At 37.9% G+C, this 27,184-nt stretch overlaps 1 protein-coding gene across 1 annotated transcript; it reads right to left on the bottom strand.

Moving 5' to 3' along the window:
- Nucleotides 1-23,605: 23,605 nt before the first annotated feature.
- On the bottom strand, nt 23,606-26,758 carry SLITRK1 (SLIT and NTRK like family member 1). Its single transcript, XM_009905576.2, has 2 exons — nt 26,722-26,758; nt 23,606-26,145 (listed from the first exon to the last, which is right to left on the bottom strand). Exon 2 carries the CDS (start codon nt 25,861-25,863, stop codon nt 23,788-23,790), a length of 2,076 nt encoding a protein of 691 aa, XP_009903878.1. The 5' UTR covers nt 25,864-26,145; nt 26,722-26,758; the 3' UTR covers nt 23,606-23,787.
- Nucleotides 26,759-27,184: the final 426 nt, after the last annotated feature.

Genomic DNA, 27,184 nt, shown 5'->3' with positions numbered 1-27,184 from the left:
ATTATGCATGGTTGCGAGAAGCTTGACAGTAAAACTTAGCATTTGTTAATTTGACAACAGAGTGCAGTATACTGCTCATTATCAACAGCAAAAGTCCACTCTCATACATTTAACACAACTGTCTAATTACACAGGGTAAATTATGTGAATATAACCTATCAGTATATATCAGAATATGCTTCTACCTAAGTCATAAAAATATACTTTCTCCTACCTATATACAGTCACCTATCTAATACAGATTATACGTAGCAAAACTAGATGAAGAAGCAATATTTGAGCTCATCTATTATCCCTCTTTTAATTCTTGTAAGTTCCAGGTGGAACTTTTAACCCTTACATTTCAGAGTGAACCTTTAATTCTTACATTTCAGGGTGGTGTACAAATTATTTTTCCCTTGATATTAAAGAAAATGTTTTTGTAAAGCCTTCACAAATGCATTTGAAAAATCAACCATACTCATGATGCCAACATTTAAGGTGTTTCTTAATGAACCATCCTTTCTGACTCTACTGAATTTCGTATATTGTGTTGATTCTTTCAAAAACAAAAGCAAGCAAACAAACAAAACCCAACAACATTTGGCATCATTATGGAACCTCATTCTAGTGAGAAATTAGCAAAAAAAGACCCAAACAAAAAATTGAAGAAGTGGTCTTTGTGCTGAAACAGAGCTTCAGACAACTCCCTGTCACTAGATTTTGCCTGCAGATGTTTTAAGCTGGCAAAGAATTTCCTCAGTCCTGGTTCTGCAGTAGGCTGACCAATGTAGGAGGTAAAGCTTGCTGTAGAAGGCAACTAGTAGTAAAATTCTATGTGAGATGACATGGACATGTGCTTCTTTTCTCCTACACACTACTGAGCCAAGTTCTTTTGAGATTTGTTAAGATCTACTCTCCCATGTTTAAGAGTTATGGTTCTGCACAGAAACAGACAGGTGTCCTCAGCAGACCACTTTGTTCTCTTCAAATTCTTAATAATGTGAGAGCCTCAGGCATGTTATGGCTTCTCTCTATTCTTTGTTCTCATTTTAACTACAGATATAAAAACATGCATGTACATCTACCTCTCACTGTTTATGATGAACTTATGATGTATTTTAACACTGCTTCTAAATCCATTCATATTGAGCACATCAAAATTACTTTTTTACTAATACAGTGTATACATTTTTAGGTAAATCATTTTATTCCTCTTTTTATTTTCCCAGCTGTGAAATTTTATCACATAGTGTTAAAGTCTTTGGCATGAGTGGGTTGCATTAGAGACAATATTTGTTTCCTATGAAAAAATGTAGTTAAAACAAGAGTTTAAAATTCCTTCGTAAGATACCACGAGCTTTTTTTCTCTAGGTAACTCCTTATCCCTGATACTAACCAAGATATGTATGATTTACCTTCTTTAATGATGACCAAAAGTCTCATGCTTTTACAATACAGGTACTCTTATTTTTCTAGGAAGAAGAAATATGAGAGAAGGACATGTGCTGGAGGACTCCCCATCTTTTTCTAGCACCTGAAACCTCACAGATATATATGCTTATGTTAAGGATCAAAGTAAAGGAGATAAAATAACTTTTGCCTTATATCTGCTGAGGGAGGTCTTTCAGGCTGGCATTCGGTATTAAAATCACACACATTTAGGTGTCACCATGTAGACAGCAACAGGTGTCCAACATCTCCATCCAACACATAATAAGGTGCACTTCAGCAACCCACCAGCAGACATCCCAGACCACTGTAGGTGCGCTAGCACATTGAAGGCACCTGCAGATCTGACAGGTCACAGGAACTGCTGGGGACCCAGACTACCACCATAAGGGAACTCAGGCCTGCCTACATGTGTACAACTGAATGCTTCTGCCTCTTAATCAAGAAAGAGAGGCTGTTCTTTTCTATATCATGAAGGTATTCATGCTCTGACATGACATTTATTCTTTCTTTTGGCCCAACATGTTACAAAATCCAGAACAAAATAGGTCAATCTTAATATTGCTAAACTGATAAGGGTTTAAAACTAAAATAAACTAGTAAGAACTAAGGGGAAAAACAAACAAACAAACAAACAAACAAACACAACAATCTAAGAGAATACAAGGAACAGATCTTCAAGGTGGAATAAGAATGGAAGTAAAGTCTTAGGAGAAACTTTCATAATTACATAAAATTAATTGGTCAAGACTTCCACTGAAGGGAATTATTTTTGCATAGGTCCTCAGTCAGTGGGAATGAAGTGCTGGTCACTTATATAGACAACTGAATTGTCAAGATTTTTAAAAACAGAAAGAAACTCCTTTAATTTCTCAGTCCTTTGTAATAGTATTTTTATCAGTATTTTCCTCAAAATTTGACTTTTCTGAAAAAAATGACGTATTTCCCCTGAGGGCACTACTTCATTTTTTTTCTCACTTCTATTTTATAATGCATTCCCAGTTTTACATGTGTCTAATCACCAAATTTAAATTATGTTTGTGTATCAACTCTGTTGTATTAGTAAAAATTCAGTAAGACAGAAGAGAAGCAAGAAAGTTAAAAAAACAAAACCAAATAATAACTATTTTTATTTCACAAACTGTGTTTTACTCCTCAGTGGGCCTATCTTGCTTTTTATTGCCTATCTATTTCTCCACCTGAATGAATAGAATATCTCAGGTCTGTGTTAAAAAAAAAGAAAAAAACAAAACCAAAAGAAAACAAAAAGGACATTTCACAGCCCTTTCTTCGAACAGTCACATCTCACTGTCTCTAAGACTGAATCAAAGTTTATCTATTCTTCTATATTAGAAATTAGGCTAATAGAGAAGTGTTGCAATTACATTAAGAGTTGGAAATAGTAGAGTGTCATCACTGTCTAGGGAGATGCATCTTCTGGTCAAAGTGAGAAGTTCATTTTGATAGTGTAGCTAAAATATGGGTTAAAAAAATATTATGTGAGAATAGGAAAAAAAAAAAAGCCAGAAAAAAAATCAGCTGAGCACTCTGAAAGTGAATATGATATAGGTAAAAAAGGAAACTGATGTTTTCCAATACAAGAAAAAAATATGCTTTTAACAGGAAAAAGTAAATACAAAAAGTCCTTAATCAATCTTTTTCTATTTCTGGAACTTGGCATAATGGTGAATGGAAAAACTGTACCAACTTCAGCTAACTGACACTAGCTGACGCTTTGTTGTGAGCAGCTACCAATATTTATTGCACATATTTCAAGTTTCTCCTGTTAACAAAGTAAGTTAATTACACTTACAAACAATATGGGCAATAGAAGAACAAACAAAGAACAAATAGAAGAACAAATGATGGTTGCAGAGTATTAAAAAAAAAAAAAAAGTTTCAACTTTTCAACTTGGGCAAATGCACTAAAAATAAGCTTTAAGTCATCTGATAAATTAATAATTCATACTAAATTTCCATGGTGTAATTGTCCAGGCAAGAGCAATGTTAGGGAAAATGCTCTGAGGCAAGTATTACTGAGTAAAATAGAACTAAATTACAAATAGACTTCTTGATTTATCTACTAAGAAACAGTTAATATGGTAGTAACTAAGCCTAATAACACAGCATCCTGGCAACAGAAAATACATCCATAAACTTTTTCACTCCAGTGTTTTGGTGATTTGAAGTTCTGTGGCAAATAGCAAGAGCACAATATCATAAATATTTGCTGCACAATAATAAAGTGTCAATAAACATACAAAGTGAAAAAAAACATCAAAACAACAGAAGACACCCTAAATTTTCTGTCAATACTTGTTTCATTTAACTACCTGAAAATATATCTGCTTGTGTCATTCCTAAGATAAAAAAAAAAAAAACAAAACTAATTAAAAAATTATCCTTTATTTTTGATGCAGGAAAACAATATTTCAAGCCTGTAAAAATATTACTTGAGAGGTACTTTTCTTGTGTGGTAGAAAAATAGTATATGAACCAATGTTTAAGTGTTCTAACAGCAGACAAAGAGACAAAGCTTTTCAATAACTTGTTAAAGAATTCAAATGAAAGTATAGCCAAAATATTTGAATATATTTTAAGTTATTTCAGTTTCCAGATAGAAAGAGACTGATTATTCTAAGGAAAGCTCTGCATTTCAATTTTTTTTAAATCACCTTGTGTATGGAAATACCATCCACACTCAGATGTAAGTTTTCCACAGATAGATCATAGAGCTTTTTAAGGAAGTCCATCTGGCAGCTAACAAAGCCAGTGTTTACTCATTTCCATTCACAATCACAATCATAGAAAACTATTGATTTTTTTTTTACTTTTTTTTTTAAGCAATCATTATATCAACTTTTAGGCTTTAATTAGTTGGATAACTGAAACCCAGTTAACTACCTGTGAAAAAACATAGCATGCCTACACAGAGGAAAATAGGTATCATAAAAAATAAAAAATTATAAGCAAAGTCAGTAATACAGTAATACATATTAGCCCAATACTTCCATTTATTCATTTTGCTGTGTTTTCATTTGTATATTTAACAGGGATATGAAGAAAGTGACAGAAGGACAGGACTACTTTTTTGCCTACTTTTACAGCTTAACTCCTGATGAAAATAGTAAGGAAACTCACTTCCTTTTCTTGATAAACTTTTCTGCCTAATTAAAAAAAAAAAAAAAAAGTTTGCCTGTATCATAGCTGTGAGTTTTACTTTGGTTTGTTTTGTTGTTGTTGTTGTGTTTGGGCATTTTCGTTAGGGTTGTTTCGTTAGGGTTTTTTGCTTATTTCCTTAGTGGTAAAGGCAGTCAAACTAAGCACTTGCTTTTAAAATAAGCTCTCATAGAGCTGAGTTTTCAGTTGTTCTGAGGGATTAAAATTCATGTTCTACCTGCATGACATTTATTGCAAGATCAAGGTATTAACTTGTATATAAGTGTAGAAGACTGCATATGAGCATGCTGAGTCCCAACGCGGAAAACTCCTGAAACATTATTTTACTAAGACTGTGAAACATATTTTATTTTTTATTAAGTTAATAAAAAGGATTAGTCACATTACAGATTAATTGCCAACACAGTTTATAATCCATATTAAAAAATTAAGCTCTTCAGTTAGCTGAATTCAGAAATCCATCTAAAAATGTAATCTCTCACATTTGCAGGTCTGTAAAATAAAAATTAATGCTTTTCTGCATCAGAAATTTCACTTAGCAGTGAGACATATGGCACGCTTTGGTCTGCAGAAAAGATTTCTAAGACAAAAATTTTGTATTAAAATAAAATCTCAAGCTGTTCACTTGAAGCAATAAAATTATCATTATTTTGTGGAAATGTTAAATATCTATATGGACAAACTTATCCAGGTTCTACTATTATCACCTTTAAAAAAAACAACTCAAAACTCACTCTTTTAAATATGCAAACTATGACATAAAATAAATGTATCCAATAGAATTGAAATCCTGTATTTGATCTGTCTTTGCTCTTTTATTTATTCATCACTAGACTGGTATCTTGGGAGAACAGGTTTAAATATTTAGAATTATCAATGTGGATGTTTTTTTCCTGATATACTACCATTTCGCTCCTTTTGTGTCCATGAGTTAATGTCTCTTTCAAGAGCTGAGACAGCACTTTAGAATACATTGAGTGATGTGTGGTGAACAGTGATAAGGATGTAGACTAGTCTGATACACCTAGTAATGCCTAACAGATAAAGATAGATAGATGGGCAGCCTTTCTGCAAACCCTCAGGTCTCTGAAATATATTTGCCACACTCTGTAGAATCATTATTTACATATATCCCTGATGAATTAACAAAGATTTTTTTTTTTCCTTCTGTACAAATACACCCTGTTTTATTTATGCTACAAAGCTCAATTCTTTTGTTAAAGCCCTTCCATTCCTCCTTTTTTTTTTTTTTTCTTTCTTTTTTTTTTAAGGCTGTAGAAATATACTGATTATCTGTACATGATCTCTGTGATTTGCTGCATCCAGCTCTGGAGCCCTCAACACATGAAGGACATGTACCTGATGGAACAGATCCAGAGGAAGATCATGAAAATGATCAGGGGTTGGAACACCTCTCTGTAAGGACAGGCTTAGGGAGCTGGAGTTGTTCAGTCTGGAGAAGAGAAGGCTCTAGGGAGACCTAATATCAGCATTCCAGTACCTGAAGGGGATCGACAAGAAAGCTGGAAAGAAACTGTTTGCAAAGTGATAGGACAAGAGTCAATGCTTTGGAATTAGAGAAGAGTACATATAGGGTGGTTATTAGGAGCAAATATTTACCATGTGTGTAGTGGAGCACTGGAACGAGTTGCCCAGGATTGAGGCCCCATCCCTGGAAATACTCAAGGTCACACTTGACAAGGGGCTGAGCAACCTGATCTAGTAGAGCATGTCCCTGCTCACTGCAGGGGCACTGGACTACTTAACCTTTGGAGGTCTCTTCCAATCCAAACTATTCCATGATCCTGTGATTCTTTGATTCTGTGTTATAAACAGGATTCATATATAATATTTCTACTTTTCAGTATTTTTACTATTAATATTTTACAATAATTCTTCATTATTTCTCCTTGTTAATGAATACACTAATTAGCTCTACATTATGATAATAATTTCTAATAATAATACACCATTTTATTAATTGGAATATTCATAATACAACAAAAAGATGGCTATGTTTTGCTTTCCCAAGATAGCAATTTCTTTATCTGACAAAATTCAGAAACTGAACACATGGAATTAAATAAGATTTGGGATTTTTTTTACTTTCAAATGAAAACAAAAAAAAAAAGAGTGGTATTTAAGTCTGAGAAGCAACATTCACAAGTTTACTTTGTTCAAACACTTTTGAAATAGGACACATAGGTAGTAGCCTATCTTTTCCCTCTTGTCCCTGAACTCTTACATAGAAAAGGTAACTTTGGGACTGTTTCATGAGCCTACACACAGCAGAGCATGCTGTGTTTTACCTATATTGCTCTTCACTCTGATGGATCTGTCATATTTCATAATGATCAGGAATGAATGAATGAGAGAGATTTATGCCAGCTCATACTTCAACAAAAGCTTTAAAGAAGATTTTTCATTCACATTTTCAGGAAAAGACCACACTGTACTATCTGAAATGCCTCACAATGTACAACTGAAATGGCTGTGAAAGGAGTCAGAATAAACACTGAACCTTGCTTTCAAGATTTAGGCATGAACTGTTTTACGAACTTTACAGCCTCGCCTTTTTTTTTTTTTTTTTTGGCTGAGATAATTTCTGCATGCTTTTACTTCTCTGCCTGCCTTACACATTAAATATATCCCCAAATTAAGTAGGGTATAAAAAGATTAAGCATTGTCATATGTATTAGACACACAAAGACACATATGTAAGAAATAAACTGTATCACACTGAAATATGTCAAATCCAGCTAATGAATGCAAAGAACCTGAAAATTACTTAGTATAATCAACAATTCACTCTTAGGTAAGGTTTTGATAAAAGGGAAAAGAATTCCTGCAGCCAGAAATAAAACACAAGGCACTACAAGTAACACTGAGGGCCAGAAGCCAGCTCTTTCAAACTTTTAGATGTATATTTCTGAGTGGGCCCTAATATTTAAAAGAATTTAATCTCTACACATATAGGTTTCAGTGAGTGTAAAAGAAGATGATATTTCCAAAAGATAAAGAAAAGAAATAATAATTACATAATTAAACAGAAAATCATAAGTTTTTAAAAAGCAAGTGTTGCAGTTTGAGCTGGGTGCCCCCCTGGTGTGTTCACTTCCTGTGTCCAGAAGTCCAGCCCAGAGGGATGGACACAGGAAATTGTGTATTTCCTACCATAATTCTTTGCACCACTATAAGATCCAGTGCGGAGTCTGGCACTTCCTCTTTCCTTCCCTCTCCGAGACTTGGTAACTGGGGGAGAGATCTCCCGGCCATGGGCCTGATTGGGCCCAAGGCCACAGGGGGACGGGCAGTCTCAGGCCTGGCCAGCTGAGACTAGCCCAGCAGAGGGAGGGGGAAGAAGGAGCCCTGGGGGTTTTGCATGCACCCTCAGGTGGGGATGGGATCTTTCTTTGTCACTGCGCTTTGGGTTTTCTGTAACATTCACTGCTTTCTATTTAAACTTTCATCACCTTTGCAATCCGTTTGTCTGAGTCGTTATTTCTGCCTGTGGTGGGGAGGGGATCTGCCCCAACCCATTACAGCAAGTTTTATATTGATCCAGATTATGTTAGACACTTCTGTTTACTTAATATCTCATGTACAGTAAAATCAGCCTTTAGCAAGACCTCTCTTGCTCTCTACTGTCCTCAGAAATAGAATCAATTGTTTGATTCTTTTAAAACCCTTTAAAAAGATTAGGTAGAGTATGAATTGTTTCACTTGTACCAACCCTTCATGATGAATTTTAAAACTACATACATTTCCACATCTAGGATAATTATTTTCTCTAGTTAGCCTCTATGTTTCATAAAAGAATTATCTGACTATTTTAAAAATCTCTCTTCTTTAATTTGGCTACAGAGCCATAAACATTTTGCTCTTATTAATGCTATTTGTTTTCAGTTTTGTAAAAAGTCATGCCTCAACATGGTAATAGAAGGTGTGGTACTGTTACCTTTTTTGAAGCTTTCAAAGTAAAGCTTCTATTCTACAGTCAGTTATAAGATACAAAAGTACATTGTGCGAGGTGAAAATTCCTGTGTGCAGTTTACCTGCAAATAAAAGCTTAATTCATGAAAAATAACAGAAAAATAAGAAGATATGTAACTGGAAAAGATTAAGAAAAGTCCTGGGTAGGAATCTTAGAATCAGAGTCATAGAATTGAATTATTTGGATTTGAAGGAACATCTAAAAATCATTGCTTTAACTTCATGTCAACCATTATGTCAACTTCTGTGCCATGGACAGGATTGTCTTTCATGAGGTTTTCATGTGCCCACTCCTCAAGCTCTCTGCATGGTAATGCTTCCCTCAAAAGTATGAATTGCACCACTCAGCTTGATGTCAGCTCAAAACCTGCTGAGCCTGCATTCAATCTCACTGTCTCTATCATTGCTGAAGATAGTAGGCAGTATTGGTCTCAGTATGGAACCTTCAGGGACATCATTTTCATGTGGACATTGAGCCACTGACTGTAACTCTTCCCCATGGCCATTCATCTGACTCCTCATTCATCTAACAGTTCATCTGTCAAGGCCACATGTCTCCAGTTTACAAGGAAAGATGTTATGGCAGGACCATATCAGAGGTGTTACAGAAGTCCAGGAAGATGGCAACAGGCTTCCCTTTTTCACTGGTGGAGGTATTTCATGACATAAGGCCAACAGATTGGTCAGACACAATTTGCCCTTGGTAAGGTAGTGCTGCCTGTCTCTAATCATGCTCTATCTTCTATACATTTCAACATATCTTCCAAGAGATGTGGGACATATCTTAGCAGACATGAATAAAGCTGACTAGTTGTTACTTGCCAGGGTCCTCCTTCCTACCATTTTTAAAAATGGGTTTAAAGTTTCCCTTTTTCAGTCCCTGAGGACTTTGCCTGAATGGTATGACTTTTGAAATACGAACAGCTTGGCAACACAATCAGCTAATTCCTTCAGGACCCTGGGATACATCTAATTGGATCACATGACTTGAGTATATTTATATTACTCAAATGTCTTGATCTAGACCCTGTCCTATGATCAAAGGTACTTTCCCTCCATCACAGTTCCTCCCTTGAGTTTCAGACAGTTGAGGTAGGAACCTTGAACCAACTAATAATAGCATCAGTTCATCCTTCTCATTCAAGCACTTTAATATAGGTATTAGTGACATTTTAGATGTCCTAGAACATGGTTTCTGGTCTGTGGCTTTCCCTCCAAGGTTATGAGGTGTTCATAGGTTCTATGTTTCATCTGTCATCACTATACAGGTTTCTTAGCTACCCTAAGTTATCTTAAATGGTGCTAAGCACATGCATTAGAGTTCAAATTTACTTGCTTTATGCCACACTTCTGACATCAACATAGACAAGATTTTTTTCCTATAGTTATTCGTCTCCTAAAATGGGAAGTAACTGAGTTTCTGAGGAACACACCCCTTCTCTCCACAAAACAGAATATGCATTGCTGATAGGCTCCAAAATGCATGTTCTAAATATATTAATCTAATTCAGTACTAGGACTTCCTCAAGAGCAGAATCTATTGGTTGAAGATTTACCCATCATTACTGTATTACTTGTACTGAATACATGGAATTTTTGAATGTGCAACAAACACAGGTCTGTAGTATTAACATGGCCAAGCAAACAGAACATCAACTTTGATTAGGCCAGATTTATGATAATTTTTCCATTAATGTAAAATACCATAAATAGGCATAAATAAATTCTACTATTAGAGAATATCACAGTCTTTGATTTGAATGCAAATTTACAGCACTATGCATCAAAGTAAAATCAGATTATCATATATGTGTGGGGATGTATGTGTGTTATACTAAAGGCATGTTAACAACATTGTTATGCAAAGATCAGTGGGAAGAAAGTGGTTATAGAAGATGTCAGATTTCATTTTGTGTGCCTAGCAATTTACAAGGTACTAAATTAGGTTGTTTTTTTTTTTTTTTTAATTTATATGTGGTATAATTTATTTACTTTTCTCCATTGTATTATTAAATTTATTTTTACTTTTGAATTGAAATTGTTTATTTCAGTTGATTTTCTGTCATACAGTATTAAAATGCAGATGTGCAGGAGTGAGACAGCTTTTGAATTATTCTTACCTATGCATATAGTCTGAAAGCTCAGAAACAGCTCAAACTTTAAGAACAAAAACAAGATTCTCATTTTGTAAAGCAACTCTCAGATTCTACACTAATGCGTTATTATCATGTCTGTCTAACTGACAAGGCAAAAAGGCCTCCTTCACAATTTTGAAGACTTATCTACATGTTGCAATTGATTTTCCATGCTATTATTTCAAAATACTGGGATACTGCTAAAAATATAACACTTGATTAAAAAACTGCACCATCATCTACCCAGGCAATTAAAAATGGCTTGTTACACAAATTCTATAGATAGAACTAAAGCTTGAAACTTTATATTGATATATAGGGAAATGAGAAAAAAGTTAATGAACTGAAACTGTTCTATCATTCTGCTAGGGCAATTCAATGAAAATCTTAATAACACACTGAATCCAATGAGCAAGATAGTGTGATGATGAATATAATAGTCATGTACAATATCTGGTTTGAAGTATTATCTTAACATGAAAAATCATTAAAATTTGCTTACAGAACTCTGTTCATATGCATAATTTGCAACAAATCAGAGCAAATTAGGAATAAAAAAATTCAGCTGTTTTTGTTTGTCACACACAGACTGCCTAATACAGTGAAAAATCAAGCATGAAATTCCTCATTCTGCTTCACCCTACTCAGACTTCTGTTCAAATGGAAATTTTATTTCAACTCAGAATTTTGGGGAGTGGATTTTTTAAAAAAAAAAAAAATTTCTATGAATTATGCATATTGCTTATGTTGTACAGCCTTGTTCATGAGAGAGAGGAGGAAGAGGACAACATTCACTTTCTTCAAAACCATCACTGATGTTTCTAAAGTTAAGTAACTTAGGCTATTTCATTCTCATTTTAACTCTCTTTCTTGTAATCATTTAAATCTGAAGAGAAAGTGTCATACAGTTAATTACTATAAATTCAGAGATATTTCTAGTAACTTTAACTTAGAAGCAGATTTTATAGTTTGTTTCTTAACCATGCAAGGGAACTTTTTAAATTTTGACTCTGCTTATCATTTTGGACTTTTGTGTAATAGAATGCAATTTTGTACAATAAATATCTCATAGATGTATGAAAGGATGAAAAGAATATTTTCATTGTCTGCCATCTGCATGATTTCTTTCAAATTGATGTGACATTTCTGCACAGATGAGCTTTTCCTAAGAAAGAAAACCACTTCCATGTATTGATATGTTTTCATTTGGGGTTTTAATGTCTCTGAGCTAAAACTTCCTTAGCTGCCTTGTTTGACTCACCCATACAAACATATAAAACCGAAAAAATAAGTCTGTGCTCATTGAGGCTCTTTCCTCACAGAATCAGCCTCCTTGATGAGAGGGAGAGTCCCACTAGGGTCTGAGAAATAGCTGTATTGCAGACCCAGTATTTTCCAAATATGGCACCGCAACTATGAAGGAACTTCAACCTTCTAGAGAGGCAGCTAGAGGCCAGATGGGATAGCCTGGTAATCCTCAAGTGATACTACATTTAGAAATCAAGTTTCATGTTAAGTGTCTGAGCTGAGATACTTTAAATTTTTTATTAATTTTACTGTCTAGACCTTTGATAATTATGGACTAAGACACTTAAGTTTCATGTCTTACTCCACAGCTGTACTGTTCTTGGCATCCCAAAATGCCACAAGAACCTTAAAAATTCCCATTTCTTTTACACCAACTGTGCAAAAAAAACAAAGGTGACTTACCCCTCAGGAGGTATGTAAGTATGAGGAACTCAGCAGGATGAGCATATGGAGCATATCTATAATCTATGTTTTCAGGAATCACAGAATGCTAGAGGTTGGAAGGGACTTCAACAAATCATCTAGTCCAACACCCTTGCCACATCAGGATCACCTACAGTAGATCACATTTGAAAGCAGCCAGGTGGATTTTGAAGATCTTCAGAGAGAGAGACTCCACAACCCACCTGGGCAACCTGTTCCAGTGTTCCATCACCCTCACAGTGAAATTTTTTCCCCCTCATCTTTACATGGAACTTCCTATGCTTCAGCTTCCCCCATTGTCCCTTGCCGTCACTGGGCATCACTAAGAGCCTGACTCCATCCTCTTGGCACTCCCCTTTACATATTTATAAATATTACTGAGGTCACTCCTTAGTCTCCTCTTCTCCAAGCTTAAAAGCCCCAGCTCCCTCATAAGGAAGATGTTCCACTCCCTTAATCATTTTTGTGACTCTGTGCTGGACTCTTTCAAGCAGTTCCCTGTCCTTCTTGAACGGAGTGGCCCAGAACTGCGCACAATATTTGAGATGCAACCTCACTGGGATGGAGTAGAGGAGGAGGAGAATCTTTCTTGACCTACTAACCATGCCCCTTCTAATACACTCCAGAATAACAATGGCCTCTTTGGCCATAAAAGCACATTGCTGGCTCATGGTTGTCCTTCCATCCACTAGGAACCTCAAGATCCTTTTCTTCTTCACTGCTCTGCAACAGGTCAATCCCTAACCTATATTGATACATTGTTCTTTCCCGGGAAGTTTAGATCTTTTGTCAGTGTCAATGCATCATAGAGAGAGCAGGGAAAAAAGTGTATTTAGTATCTGTTTTCTTGGCCTCTGCTCTAATGCTGTTAATTTATCTTATCAGTTACTGACAACTGTGGTTATGTTGATCTGTGTGCATTATGTATGCTACCTAGAATTAGACTCCTACAAAGTCAGATACTACAGCAAAGTCCATGACTTCCAATTTTCAGTCACTACTGACTTTCAGTCACTAAACATTAAGGCTACTTTTGTAAGAAGGAGTCAATTTTAGTTATTTTTCTCTTTCTCTTTTATTTACTAATTATTATTTTTTTTAATTTAAGCAACATTTTACCCCATTTATTGTGGGCAACATTGAATAAAATATGATTTGTTTTATAATTAAGTATACTATGATATTATGAAAGGAACGTATATTCTTTGTCTTGTTTGCTTTGTACTGAATTGAGGATGTCATGGAAAAAAAAAAAAAAAGGACTATCTTACATTGTTCCAATTTTTATTTCATTTTACTGGAATATTATCCTTCTCTCTGATATGAAGTAATGTAATATTAAATAGTAACACAGTGCAAAACTTTTACCAGCAAGCATATGTGCCCTAAAATTGCAATAAACATCAAACCTAATCAATTATGTGAAATATGTAATATTTTGGTTTTCTTCTAATAAATTGTGATTTGACAGGGTAAGAAAAGTATTTGAAGAATACTCTCTGGTTGCCTTCTTATATGTGTGTACTCTTACTTTTAATTGAAAGTTCCATCCTGAGGATGTTATTCACAAGTGTGAGATTCATCACACTTAACTGTAGCAATGGAAAAGTTTAAGTGATTTAGCTTACCTAACCTTAGAAGCTGCAATTCAGTTACAGACTGAAATATCTAAATCATGTGTTCACAATACATCTGTTACATTTCAGCCAAAGAGCACTTAAGATGCCTTAATATAATCACTTTGACTGTACTCCAGCTGCTAGTTCAGAAAAGAAAACATGTACCATTCAAATGATACTTAATTTTAGTTCTTCTAAAATCCAGGCTCAAATGTGTACCCCGAGTTCAAAGAGAACAGGATTATATCTGAGTGTCACTGGTCTTAACTACAGTGATTTAAATTAATCCTGCTAACCCATTATAGCGGTTTTCATATTAAATACTAGTCCACATGACAATCAAAAATAATTCCTTTTTTAAAAATTGTTTAAATTAAACTAAAATTCATATTGATGTATTGTCTTTTTGTCCATTCAGACAATGCCAGTCAAAACCAATAGCAGGGACATCAAAGATGGTTACAAATATACAACAGGATTTCTGGGAAGGAATTGCATAATCAAACCTAGCAAGTAGGAGGGGGAGGAAGGGGAACACAACAACAAAACCCAAAATTTTGAAGCTCATTAATGAATCTCTAGGCCAAATAGTGAGCCTGGAGGAGATACACTGTGCATATTCCTACTTCTAAATGAGCAACAACTGGAACTAAATTGTAGGCTTAGAATCCAAATGCAAATTGGCTCATGTTCACATTGCTGAGGGCTAGTCCCCTCTAGCAATTGTGTTTTGGACAGAGCTAGCGAAGGATTCCAAGAACATTTATAATATGGTATAAGAGTTATTTACTAGGGATTCTCCATTATGAATTCTCCATTATGAACTATAGATCCAGTGCTTCAGTTCATTCAGTTCACTCAAGTTCTGGTTTCATTAATTTAGCAGGATAGAGGATCCTATTCCAGACAAAGAGGTATGGGCTATTCAGTCTAGCCCAAAAGAATCTGTGCACACAATTATGTTTCCTAAATTCTGTCTTCCACTACTGCTTGACAATTTGTTTCCTCATCAATTCAGACAGCAAGGATTTGCAACTCACTTCTTGTCTCTACAAGAAAAACTGGTTCTGAGTTTGTAAAGCCCAGTATTTGGAAAAAAAAAAAAAAATCTGTGGATGGGATTTAATATAAAATCCCTGCATGTTCTGATGAAAAATAAAAAGTGATAGTTTCCACGTGCTTTCAGTATCATGCTATATTTGATTAAGGCTCCACTAATACCAGTACTATCAATCCTTCTATAGCAGTTATATTTATTATTTTTTATCAAATGTCTTAATCATAAGCTCATTGCTTCATGATCATAAACTTAATTGCTTTTGAAAAAAACAGCTACAATGATAAAATCCATATACATTAATAATATTGCAACTCGATCTGACAAATACTCTCTTAGTAGGCCAGAACTAGTGGCCAGAACTAGTCAGCTAAAATGTGCAACTGATTTTTAAAAATTATTAGTAACATTTTTGCTTTACTTTTATTTCATTCTTAATTTCATCCATATGACACAATGGACATGTTCAGTACCATACACAATGAGGCTAAGAGTCCTTATATTTGCTATTTAGATTGGAACTTATGAATACTACAGATTTGTTCAAAGCACAAACGGGCCTAATTTAATATATATGACTGTAACTGAGCTAATAAGTTTGAGCAGAAAGCAATTTGTGAATCTGTAGCAAGAATTACTTCCTTCCCAGCTTAATTTCAATACTGCATTATTATAAGGCCCAAATCAGCACTCTAATCATTATCCTAAATGTACCTTCTACTTTATTTAGTTTCAAGTGACTACTGTTTTATACTAAAATTTTAGTTAGTTAAGGTCATCTTTCATTAACAGCAACATAGCCATAGAAAGACCTTTCAAAATTGTGAAATGTGTTTCCTGTTCCCATTGAAACCTTCAGCCAATGCCAGTAACATCTTTCATTCCACCCTTCAGACCTGCAGTCATTCTTTCAGTGCATCATCAGGAGCTAGCCACCTGTATTTACTGCATTCCTCTTACTCATTTTTACACTATCTCAGTTAACGCACACACACACAAAAAGGGAGAGAGAAATATGTTTTGGTGGCTTTGTCCCTATAGGATATATGCATCTTAGTGTACTATAGGAAGGAAGAAAACAGAAAACCCTTCAACAGGAAAGGGAATATTGTTATTTGCACTGCTATTAACATTATTATTCTCTATCACACATAACGTACTAGGGAAGAACACAGTTTCTAATAGGGAATGAAGATTATTGCAACAGTGAAAAAAGAATAGAAAATTGTTTCTATTTCAGTGCTTTAGAGGTGCTCATCAACCTAGCTTTGTGAAGAATGTTTCCAGGAAAGGATCATCTTTTCATTCACATACTTATTTTTCAGCTACTATAACCTTAATCACATATCAGAGAATTATTAATATGCTTGTGTTTTGAGTAGATCCTGTTTATCAATATTTTCTTAACAAGTTAACTAACATGGAGAAAATTCTACAGTGATGACACTTGATAAAATAACCTTTAGAAACACAGTAGGTAATTCTGAAATATCATTTCCTGAATTGTAACAGTGGAAAAAATAGTATAATGTTTTTATGGTTTTGTTTTCTTCATTTGTAGTCAACCTAAGCCCTGACACTTCTCTCTAAAAGTCCATATTGCTTGTGGAGTGCCCAGTACTCAATGCTGTCATGTTTGTTGTGTCATATTTATCCTGAACAACTTGATACATCCACTTACAATATGACTAATAGTCTCTGGGGTCTAGCCACATATTTTACATCCTGCACTTAAATCTTTCCTACCATCTGTCTTCCCTTGAAGATATCTCATGTGAATAGGTTGTTACTGTAGGTCCATAATTAAATTATATTTTTCCCTTTTCAATCCTCTTGTGAAAAACCACTTGAAGTTTGGCACTTCCTTTTCAAAAGCTAGACTTTTTTTTCTTTCTTCTGAAATACCTTACACTGTATTTTCTCATCTGTTGCTAACTTTTATCTCTCATTGTGATCATCTCAGTGACTTCAATAATTCCTACCACCCTGGAATTTTGTATTCCTCATTTATATTTCAATCTTGATCCAATCAGTTATTTACTGTTATTGTTAGCAGCAATAACTGTCAAGATTTGTTTGTTGTTCCTATATTTTTGTTTTCTATGCCTTCTATTACCTTTGGACATTTCTATTATTGTTTTTAGGTACTCTAGCAATTTCTAAAGGCATCAGTTGAAATAGGAGTCCCATCCAGAAGTTCCATTATGGTGCAATCCCCTAGTCAAAAAAACTAGCATTTTGAAAAGACAAAAATAAAATCCAAGATAGGAAAACAAATGTAAAAATTAAGTTCGATATGTCTGACCCGACTGATACTCTGTAAAATTTAACAGCTGTCCTTTATGAATTAATTGCCGTGACTCTGCTAACTATATCTGATATAATGTATTCTGCATAATTTTAAAGATTTGGTTTAGTTTTCTTAAGTACCTTGCTTGGGCATCAGCTGACCCTGAGTCTTTTGTGTCAGCACCATGCATACATCTCATACACCAAGGTAGTTCAAATTACTTACGTGACCCAAACCAACAACCTCTCAGTGCCTATGTAAAGTTCAATTCAGTTGTTCCTATATGGGCATTTACTCCTATTTCAGATTTCCAAATGTATCCCTCTTATGCTCCAGGTGCCACTACAGAAATATGTGAGTGTGCCTTAGTCCCTATTTTGCATCCACCAGCCTCATACACATCTTGGACACTCCACAACATTTCTTAGGGCATTACTGGCATGTGCTAGGACAGCTCATTCAAGCCCATCAAGCTAGGTGAGACAAATACAACCTACACTAGGTTATACCGTGATCCAGAAACTTAATCACTTTCCCTAATTTTTTCTACCAGATTATACTGTTTCTTAATTTCTTCATAACTGTTTTACATTTTGTGTTCCACTTATCTCCAAAGTATTCATTGTGGCATCCAGTGCCATCCTTACTATTATAATTCTCATTTAAAGAAAAAAATAAATCATTATTACTCCTTTTTTTTCATTTCCCTAGAGTAACATTTTTTTTTTTTTGTTTCCCTACAGTAACATTTAATACACCTTGCTTGCTAAACTTCACACTTGCCTGACAGTCACAGCTGATTCAGGAATGATAAAGTAACATGCACTAAGCATGACAACCCATGCTTAGACATCTTTTGAGACTAAGGCTTGAGGGGTCTGGAAACCATCTGAGAGGGATCAGTCTTGTTACCTAATGGAAAGGAGGAAGGATGGAGACAGAGTTCTGATGGTACAGATATTTCTACATGGGCAAAAGTTAGAGCACTTTATGCCACTGACACCACCAAAACAATGGCACTTAGAGCAGTAATTCTCTTAGAGTCTACTCACCATCTTCTACAATGGGCAGTTTCTATCAATTCTTTGTTATGAATTTTCATACTTTGTCTTCAAGACCTTGATGCAGGAGACAATTATCTCCTTAAGCTGAACTTCTATTAACTTTGCTCCTCTCTGACATAACTGAAGAACTTATTTAAGAAGTATACACAGAAACTGACTCAGAAATTTTAGCTGATAAATGAAACCCTTTAACATGACAATAAATTTATCATTCGGCCCAGTAATAATCTTGGAGAACTAATACTGATGTATCTCGTTCTCCATCTAGAAGGTAAAATATCATAAAAGTTTCCAAAATTCTCAGATAATAATGGTGAATATCATCTCTTCTGTTACAAGTTAACCCACTAAGGTACCATTGCTAAATGCAGTCTTAATGAATATAACGTAATATAGCACAATCCTTGCAACATTTTCTAGCCCACATTTTTTCCAGTGCTCATATTGGTCTGTCTGGGAAAAAGAGAACAATACAAAAAAGATTCTTGGTATTTTGACTGCCCATGTCCATACAGGTTATACATTTTAAACAGATTATATATGTATCTGCATGATCTTAGGGCAATTGCAGATTTCCAACACAAAGCATTAATTTTTCACTTTCGGATAGGGTCCCAATACCAAAGAAAGGTAATTATGCAGCAGCCAGTTTGGAAGTCTTGTTCACTGTCTGGAAACTTCTGTTTCCAGACAGTGAAACTTCTGTTTCCAGAAGCAAAGAATTTCCATTAATGTGAACTGCACAGACACATGGCGTAAGATTCAGCCACAGAAACTTCCCTACTTTACATATATACCTATGGAAACTTTTCTAAATGCAAAAGGATCAACATGTTGAAGTCCATGGTAATCTCAGAATGCTCACTTGTGATCACACATGAATAAAAATGTAGCCATGGTCACTGTGACTGATTCAAATAGTATTTATAACTACACTAAACTCTCAAACAAAATCCTGTTTTGCTTTGCAACTGAACAAGCCACTGACAAAAATACAAAGAGAACGATGTTGCCTCTTTAGTAAGAGCTGCTTCTCTTTCAGAGACTTTCATATTTGGGAGACCTACAAAACTTCTCATGGGTAATGGAAACTAGGGATAATCCTTTTGGGAGGGGAGAGCACTTTGCATCTTCTTGCTGCCCTAACTTTCACACTACTGATCTTTGTCACCAGTTCAAGAAAGTGAAATGGTCACCTTTAGTAAGGAATAGCTATTTTACCACAACAAAGAATAGTATGCAAGGCCTTTTCTTCTCCACCAGATAACAATTGATCACACCCTTCCTTAAGAAAAAAGAAAAAAAAAAACCAGACACCAGACCACAAAAACCAAACCCAAAACATTTACATCACCTTAGTTTTCCAGCAGATCTGAAAGAGTATTTTCAATGCAGTTGCAGTAAAATTATGAAATAAACTGACAAACCAATAGATTTAGTAAAGCAATACAGTAATGCATTCCTGTGCACTTCCAACAGCACACTTCTGCTCAAAATGATACATATCACCTATGGGTGTATTTAAAATTTCATCATGTTGTTCCTAGAGTTCCATTCAATCTTCTGCAATGGCAAGCAAGAGGATACCATGCATGCAGGCATATATTTCTATGGCAACAGCTTAAATTCTATTGTAAAACTAAACAAAGTATCTATTCCGTTCCTGCCTGTCTTTTCTACAGCAACAGAAATCTCTTTATTGTGATTATTAAGAAGTGATAAGAATTAACCAAATGCAATATATGTTATGCCTGAAGTTTTGAGATTCTTAAGTTAGTAAGAAAAGCATCCAATGTTCTAAGTATTATCACATTATTTTTGTTATAAGTATTAACACGATTTTGAGTTATTCCTAATGTCAGACAGCTAAACATATTCAACATATTCACACTTCACTCTTCTTCAATACATTCTCAATCATCCTTTTTCTTTCTCTTGTTTTTCTCTTTGATTTAGCATTTTCTTTACATAAAACAAAATCAAAGCCAAAACAAACAAAAAAAGCCCACACCCCACACCTCAGAAGTGATAAACATGAAAAAAAAAACAAACACTGTAATTCAAAGCTTGGTACTTATCATATCATCTCAGAAATTTAGGTGATCTATGTGTCTTAAGGGCAAGGGTCTGCAAGATGGAAGAAAGAATCCCATGAATGTTAAAATTAGAAACTTAGATAGAATGAGAAAGGGTCATTCTATTATGTTTCCCAGCCTAGAAACATGATGAATGCACATCTTCAAGACTCAATTGAATGAACGTTTCTATTCAAGTGTGCCAATAAACCAGCACCTTAAGGAAAGGAAATGAACAAAGTTACAAGTTTATGTTACTTCTCAATGATGACAAATAAAAATGATGTATAGTTAGTATTATAGTCCCCAGAATGCATGCATTGAATGTTGGACATCTTTAATTTACTATGTCTTTTTTCTTTACTTCTGCAACAGTGATTGTAATGTAACTATGATTCCTTTTTAGCATGGAATGTGTCTTTAATGCTCTCAGTTCATCAGTTTTATCACAGAGAAGGCAGCAAGATTTAGACAGTCATCTAGCGGTGCACTAGCCTATTCTTAAATGTTCTTTTGGACTATGCCTAAGCTAAAATTGATGGCCTCCTGAGGACTGAAACACTGGGTCACATGTAAATGCATTTTCTTCTCAAACTGGTAGACTGCAAAATGCAGAATGGCAAACTAGTGTCACTACTGCCATCATTTTGTCTTGCACAGAATGTCCTGGCAGAACCATCAGTCTTACAAAGAAGCAAGAGAGAACCAAACAGGGCTTCCAAAATAAGAATGGTTTGTATAGTTAAAGAAGACACCACCTTTTCAACACTACACAACCTAACTGCAGAGGTATCTTCTAGGAGACTGCAGACCTTTCTACAGTGATAACGGATTATGGAGGAATGATCTATTTCCAATATATAATACTTCACAAAATGCAGGGTCAGGCCTCTTCCTCATTTTTAAGACTGTGCATATTGCAACATATTTGTATGTGCATCTGTTTTCTCCTTGCATATCCCAAAGGTCGATATTTTCTGTAAAGCAAACTTAATCAGTATTTCAAGTTTAACAAGTCCCTACCAGTGTTTTACTTTTCAAAGGGATTCTCTGCCTGGAGAAAGCCAGAAGCAACGTGACTGAAAATTTTCATAGCTCCATTGGGATTTGGACTGCGAGTTACAAATTATTTGCAGTGACTTTTGCATTTACAGGTTTGGCTGAGTTTAAGACCACTTTCCTTTACTGGAGTGGGATCAAATGCAAGCTGTCTGAAGTCCAACTGCAGCACTGCGATTTTTGCCTTTCCCCCCCCTCCTCTTTCTCTCCCTCCCAGTATTTCATATCAAAGGATGCAGCTACCCAGAGCAGGGATGGGAAAGTCCCTTTGCTAATTAGTTTTCCCACTCGCAAGAGCAGCAGCAGCAGCTGCTGGAGCCCAAGCGCCCGCAGCAGCCCCGCCTTACTGGCAGTCCGGCAGCTGCCTACGGGCCTGAAGTGCTGACCGCTGAAATCCAGCTCTGGCTTAATGAGACCGAGCTACGCGGAGTCAATTAAATCAAATTCCCCCTAACATCCCTAATATATCTGCAGTATGTGCAGCAGAGGCGGTGGCAGCAGCGGCAGCAGGGAGAGATTCACAGCATTAATAAAGGGAATCACTGCCGCATTTAAAAAAAAAAAAAAAAAAAAAAGGCAACGGAGAGGGAGAAGGCAAAAAACTTCTCTGTGTTACTTACACTAGGGAAAGGGTGAAAGAAGGGTGTTTGTGCCTCTTTGTGTGAATGAATGAGAGAGAGGAAGGGAGGGAAGGAAGGAGGGAAAGAGAGAGAGAGAGGGAGAGAAACACACACAAGAGAGCATTGAAAGGAGGCTCTGTCCCCTAAACCCAAACAACCCACTTGCAAGAATTGATACTGGAAAAATGGTAAGGACCCAGAGTTGAAAACATTTTCACTTTAATACTGAAAAAATATGCCATTATAAAATCCTCAAATAGAATTAGTAAGATTCACTTGCTTCCTCAATTCTGGTTTCCTCGAGTTATAGTAAGATTTACAACAGCACAGAATTTTCTACCATTAGACTTTGCAGCCTAAGCACTAGAGTGACATTAATTGGTCATGCTTAACTGCCTTGGACTTTTTTTTTTTTTTTTTTAATGTTTACACTGTTACCATAATAGAAATCAAGGGTACTATTTTTTACATTCAGATGGAAAGGCAATACTGAATTATGTATATTGAAAAAGAAGAGAGACAAAACAAAACCAAAGCCTACCCTCCCCTTACCCCCCAAAAAGTAACACAACCCACCATCAACAAAGCAAATCCCTCCTGACAAAGTAATTCCCACCTCCAAAAAATAAGAAAAACAAGGAAAAAAATATCAATGAGAATATTCATGCAACTATGTCTTAAATAAAATCTTTACAATTTTTTTTCCACGGTAAAAGTACGATCTCTACTGCCTATTGATCACACAAAAATGGCAAAATGGCACTTTTTATTATTATACTGTATTTTGTATATAGAAGGTTTGATACGAAGGGACTTATCAGGTAAGAGGGATGATGGTGTGAACGAGACGCTGCTTCCAGTTGGCTGGTGCGTCCCTGGAGTGCGTTGTATCCATGCGAGCCATGCAGCACTTTTTTCTGTTTTTTTTTTTTTTTCTTTTTTTTTCTCCTTTTTTTTCCCCCGTGTGTGTGTGTATGTATGTCCATTTGTCTGTTTGTGTCAGAGTCAGAGTCATTTATTTACATTACATTCATGCCTTCGTGCAACTTTCCAGTCCTGCTTTGCCGTCAAGAGGAGGCCCACACCAGCCTTTCCTCAGCCCCCCTCCTCTTCCCGGCCTCTCGGTGAAGGGTCGGTCCCGCAAAGGAAGAGGGCAGAAAAAGCAAAACAAACCCCAAACCGGTAGAACAAAAGCCAAATAAAACCAGAAGCTGCGTTTCGCTTTGCCGGAGCAGGAGGAAGAGGGTCCTCATTTGTTTGTCGGGCGCGGAGGCTGCGACCCCCACGCTGGGATGCGCGGAGCTGCGAGGGTGAGCCCCGGCGCAGAGCTCCCCCCGCACCGCACCCCCCCCCCCCGGGCCTCGGTGCTCTCTGCGGAGGTCGTCAGGAGGGGCGTGCGGGCTTGAGCCTGTTTTGTTTTTCACTGAAGGTAACCGAGGAGCAGAGCCGTCAGCACCCCGTGTTTGCCGCCCGATCGGCCGGAGCGCGAATGGCCGGTCCCAGGTAGCGGCCGTCCCCGCCCCACACACCGCCTCAGTCTGACAGGGAGTGGGAACCGCAGTCGTAAACCCTGTGGGCCCCATCGGCACTGTAAGGCCCATTGTGCCAGTAGGACGAGTCGCAGACTGTTTGCAAAGAGTTGATTTCTGATGCTGAGGAGTTGGCATCCCTCCTCTTGGACCGCTTTCTGTTCCTCAGAATGAACACCAGCATGCCAACCACGGTGAAGGCAGAGGTCACAAAAACCAGCAGAAGTCCTGGCACCAGCACTGAAATAGAGACCCGGCTGGTCTCCAAGTAGGAATTGGAGTGAGTACCTGTCTCCGTCAACCCAGTGCTATTTTTGTTAGAAGTTAATGTGGGTGAGATTTTTAACTGAGGGCAAATCACATCGTTGGAGAGAGACTCAAAATCCTCCTTAAAGAAATCTTCAGGAGACTCACACCTTAGGTCGCTCATAATCACCTTGGGGCGCAGCATTTCTGCCCACTGCTTGAAAGGCACAATAGGGCAAGTACAGTCCCATGGGTTGCCATGCAGGTCGATCTGGGTGATGGAGGTGAGCTGATCCAGCACCCCTGCCACTGGGAGGTACATAAAATAATTGTTGTGTATGCTCAGCTTGGAAAGTGAGACCCCGGCAAACACATCTACTGGCAGAGACCTCAGCAGGTTGTTGTTGAGGATGAGGACTCGCAGTTTGGGCATTGCATTGAAGGTGCCAGGCATGATTAGCTGGATCCCATTAAACTCCACATTCAGATACTCCAGGTTTTGGAGCCCAGCAAATTTCTCCCTGGACAGGGTATCTAAGTAGTTACTATCCATGTAGAGCCATCTGAGATCAAAGAGGTTCTTGAAGGTGTTGTTCTCAACAGTGGCGATGTTGTTGTTGCCCAGATCAAGTAAATTAAGTTTCCGGTAATCCAGAAAGTGGGATTTCCTGATGGTGTGTATTTTGTTGTCTCTCAGAAACAGCTCCTGCACATTGGATGGCTTGGGCTTCAAATCAACCAAGCTGCTCACATTCCTGTCGTTGCAATTAACCTTTAAACCTGAGCCAGGGATCTGATCACAGCTGCAGATCTGTGGGCAGGACACAGCAGCTGGTAGCTTGCTCTTCACACTCACTGTCAAGACGGCAGCAGTGGGCTTGGTCTTGATTTGCCAGTTGACAGGAATCTTTGTACCTCCGTTTGGACCAGATCCTGGTGTGGCCGGGTCTTCTTTGCCATGTATTTTAAAGGGGGTTGGAATGGGACCAGGATCGCAGGTTTCATCTTCGGCAGGGGGAGCAGCTAGGCTAGAATCCGCTCTGTTCTTTTTGCACAGCTCTTGCTCTGTGGTCTCATTTAAATCTTTGCCCTGCAACCTGGTAGGAGCCTCACAAATCACTCTGCCGATCAAAGCATTTTTGGGTATGTTTTCCAGCCATTCCTTCAACGACAGCAGATCACAAGTGCAGTCCCAGGGGTTATCCTCTAGCAGGATTTCAGCAATCCCTGGGATCTGCTCCAGGACCTCCTCATAAGGCAAGGTTTTAAGACGGTTTCCCCGGAGGTCGAGGTGGGTGATCGGCACATACTGAAACACGTTTGGGGGCAAGGTGCTGATGAGATTGTCGTTTAAAATCAGCACTTCTAGTTTGTTTAAGTCCCTAAATGCTCCTGGGTCAATATCCCGCAATAGATTAAAATCTGCCTGGAGGTATTCCAGATCGTCCAGCCCCAGGAAAGTCTGCTTCCTGAACGATTTGATCTTGTTGTTGTTTATGTGCAAGCGTTTTACCAGCTGCAGCCCGAGAAAAGCCCCAGGAACAATCTCATGCAAACCGTTGTTTTCCATGTGCAAACTGACTGCATTGTAAAAGTTAGCAAACTCATTAGGGAAAAGTCGAGTCAGGGAATTGCCATGCAGGAATAAATGGTAAAACTGGGAAGTTGGGGCGGTGAAATGTTGCAGGCTGGTAAATCCCTTTTTCTCACAGTCTACGTGCAAATCCCCTTCTATCTCGTTGCAGGCACAGATCTTCTCTTTGCAAACGTCCCCTGTAACGTTTCCAGCAGCAAAACAAAGAGACGTCTCCAGCAACAGAATCCAAAGCAGCATTTTTAAACCGAGCAATTCATTCCCGATCTCATCACAAAGTAACAGCAACCATCCTCCTCACGCAGAAAGCAATTCCAGTTCGTTCAATCCATGAAATGTCCGAACCACCACCAAAGGGGGAGAAAAAAAAAAAATGTGGGGAGGGGGAGCATGGAGGGTAGACGAAGGGGGGGGGGGACTCTTTCTTTTCCCCCCTCGCCCTCTTTCTCCCCCCCCCCACGTACAACTGCAATAGCCCAGATTCCAGTCAATAATTATATCCAGAAACTATCCAGGCACGTACTGCATGTCACGGGGAAAAAAAAAAAAAAAAAAAGGAAGGGGAAAAAAAATTATCCTCTCCCTGCTCGATCTCCCTTCTTCCCGGCTGCCGGGCAGCAGCTAAGCGGAGCTCTGCCGGCTGGGCTGTCTCAGCGGCAGGGGCAGGGCGCTGCTCGCCACCGGCTGCCGCTGCATGCCAGGGAGCGCGAGCGGGGAGCGCGGCGCCGGCCGCGGGGGCTGCCGCTACGCGCGGCTCCGCGCCGGGCTGACCTTGCCGCGCGGCCGCGCTCCGGGGAGCCTGCAGCCCACCGGGCGCTGTCCAGCGTCCCGGTGCTGAAAACGCGCCCCAATCTCAAGCGCTCGCCGCCGAGACGCCGGCACAGTGCGGAGCCCACCCCCGCCGCGGTGCGCGGCTGCTCATGCCTGCCTCCGGCCCGCAGCCTACCGCGCCGCCGGGGCCGCCCTCCCGCCCCGCACCGCGCCGCGCCTCGCCTCGCCCTGCCGGCTTCGCTGCCTCCCCTCCTCGATCTCCCGCTTGCTCGCTCTTCTTTCCTTTTTCTTCCGCTGCTGCCGAGTCGCACGCTCGCATACACTCACATGCACGCAGAGGAGGGAGAGTTGCTAAGAGGCTCTGCTCGTTTCAACCTGGTGCACTCTGAAAGATCTGACACCCTCTGCTGAGCTGCAGTGGCAAAAATCCATCTGCTGAGGGAATGCTGGAGGAAAAAAAAATCAATCCACGTACAGGGCAAGCGTTAAAAACGTTGGCATTAAAAGCTGACGAGCTATTTAAATGCTTTCTCCTAAATTGATTATTTAATTTATTTCTCTCATTTTAGGATGGAAAGTTTAGTATTCCCCTCCTCCTGACCGGTTCCCTCTTGCCCCCATTCACACGCATAACTTCACAAGCAGGTGAGGAAGGTGAATTTGCCTCATGTTATTTTCCAATGGCTTGAGCAGAATTAGTGTTAGGGTGTCAAGCGAATAGCAATTTGAGGTAATTATTCTGCACGCCATTTTAATCGTTGCTTTAAACAAATTTCTTCCTCCCCTGCAT

This window comes from Dryobates pubescens, chromosome 7, assembly GCF_014839835.1.
Source record: "Dryobates pubescens isolate bDryPub1 chromosome 7, bDryPub1.pri, whole genome shotgun sequence".
In the NCBI taxonomy this organism is placed as follows: Eukaryota; Metazoa; Chordata; class Aves; order Piciformes; family Picidae; genus Dryobates; species Dryobates pubescens.
Note: the sequence above shows the minus strand (reverse complement) of the source record. Positions and strands in the feature narration are given on the sequence as shown.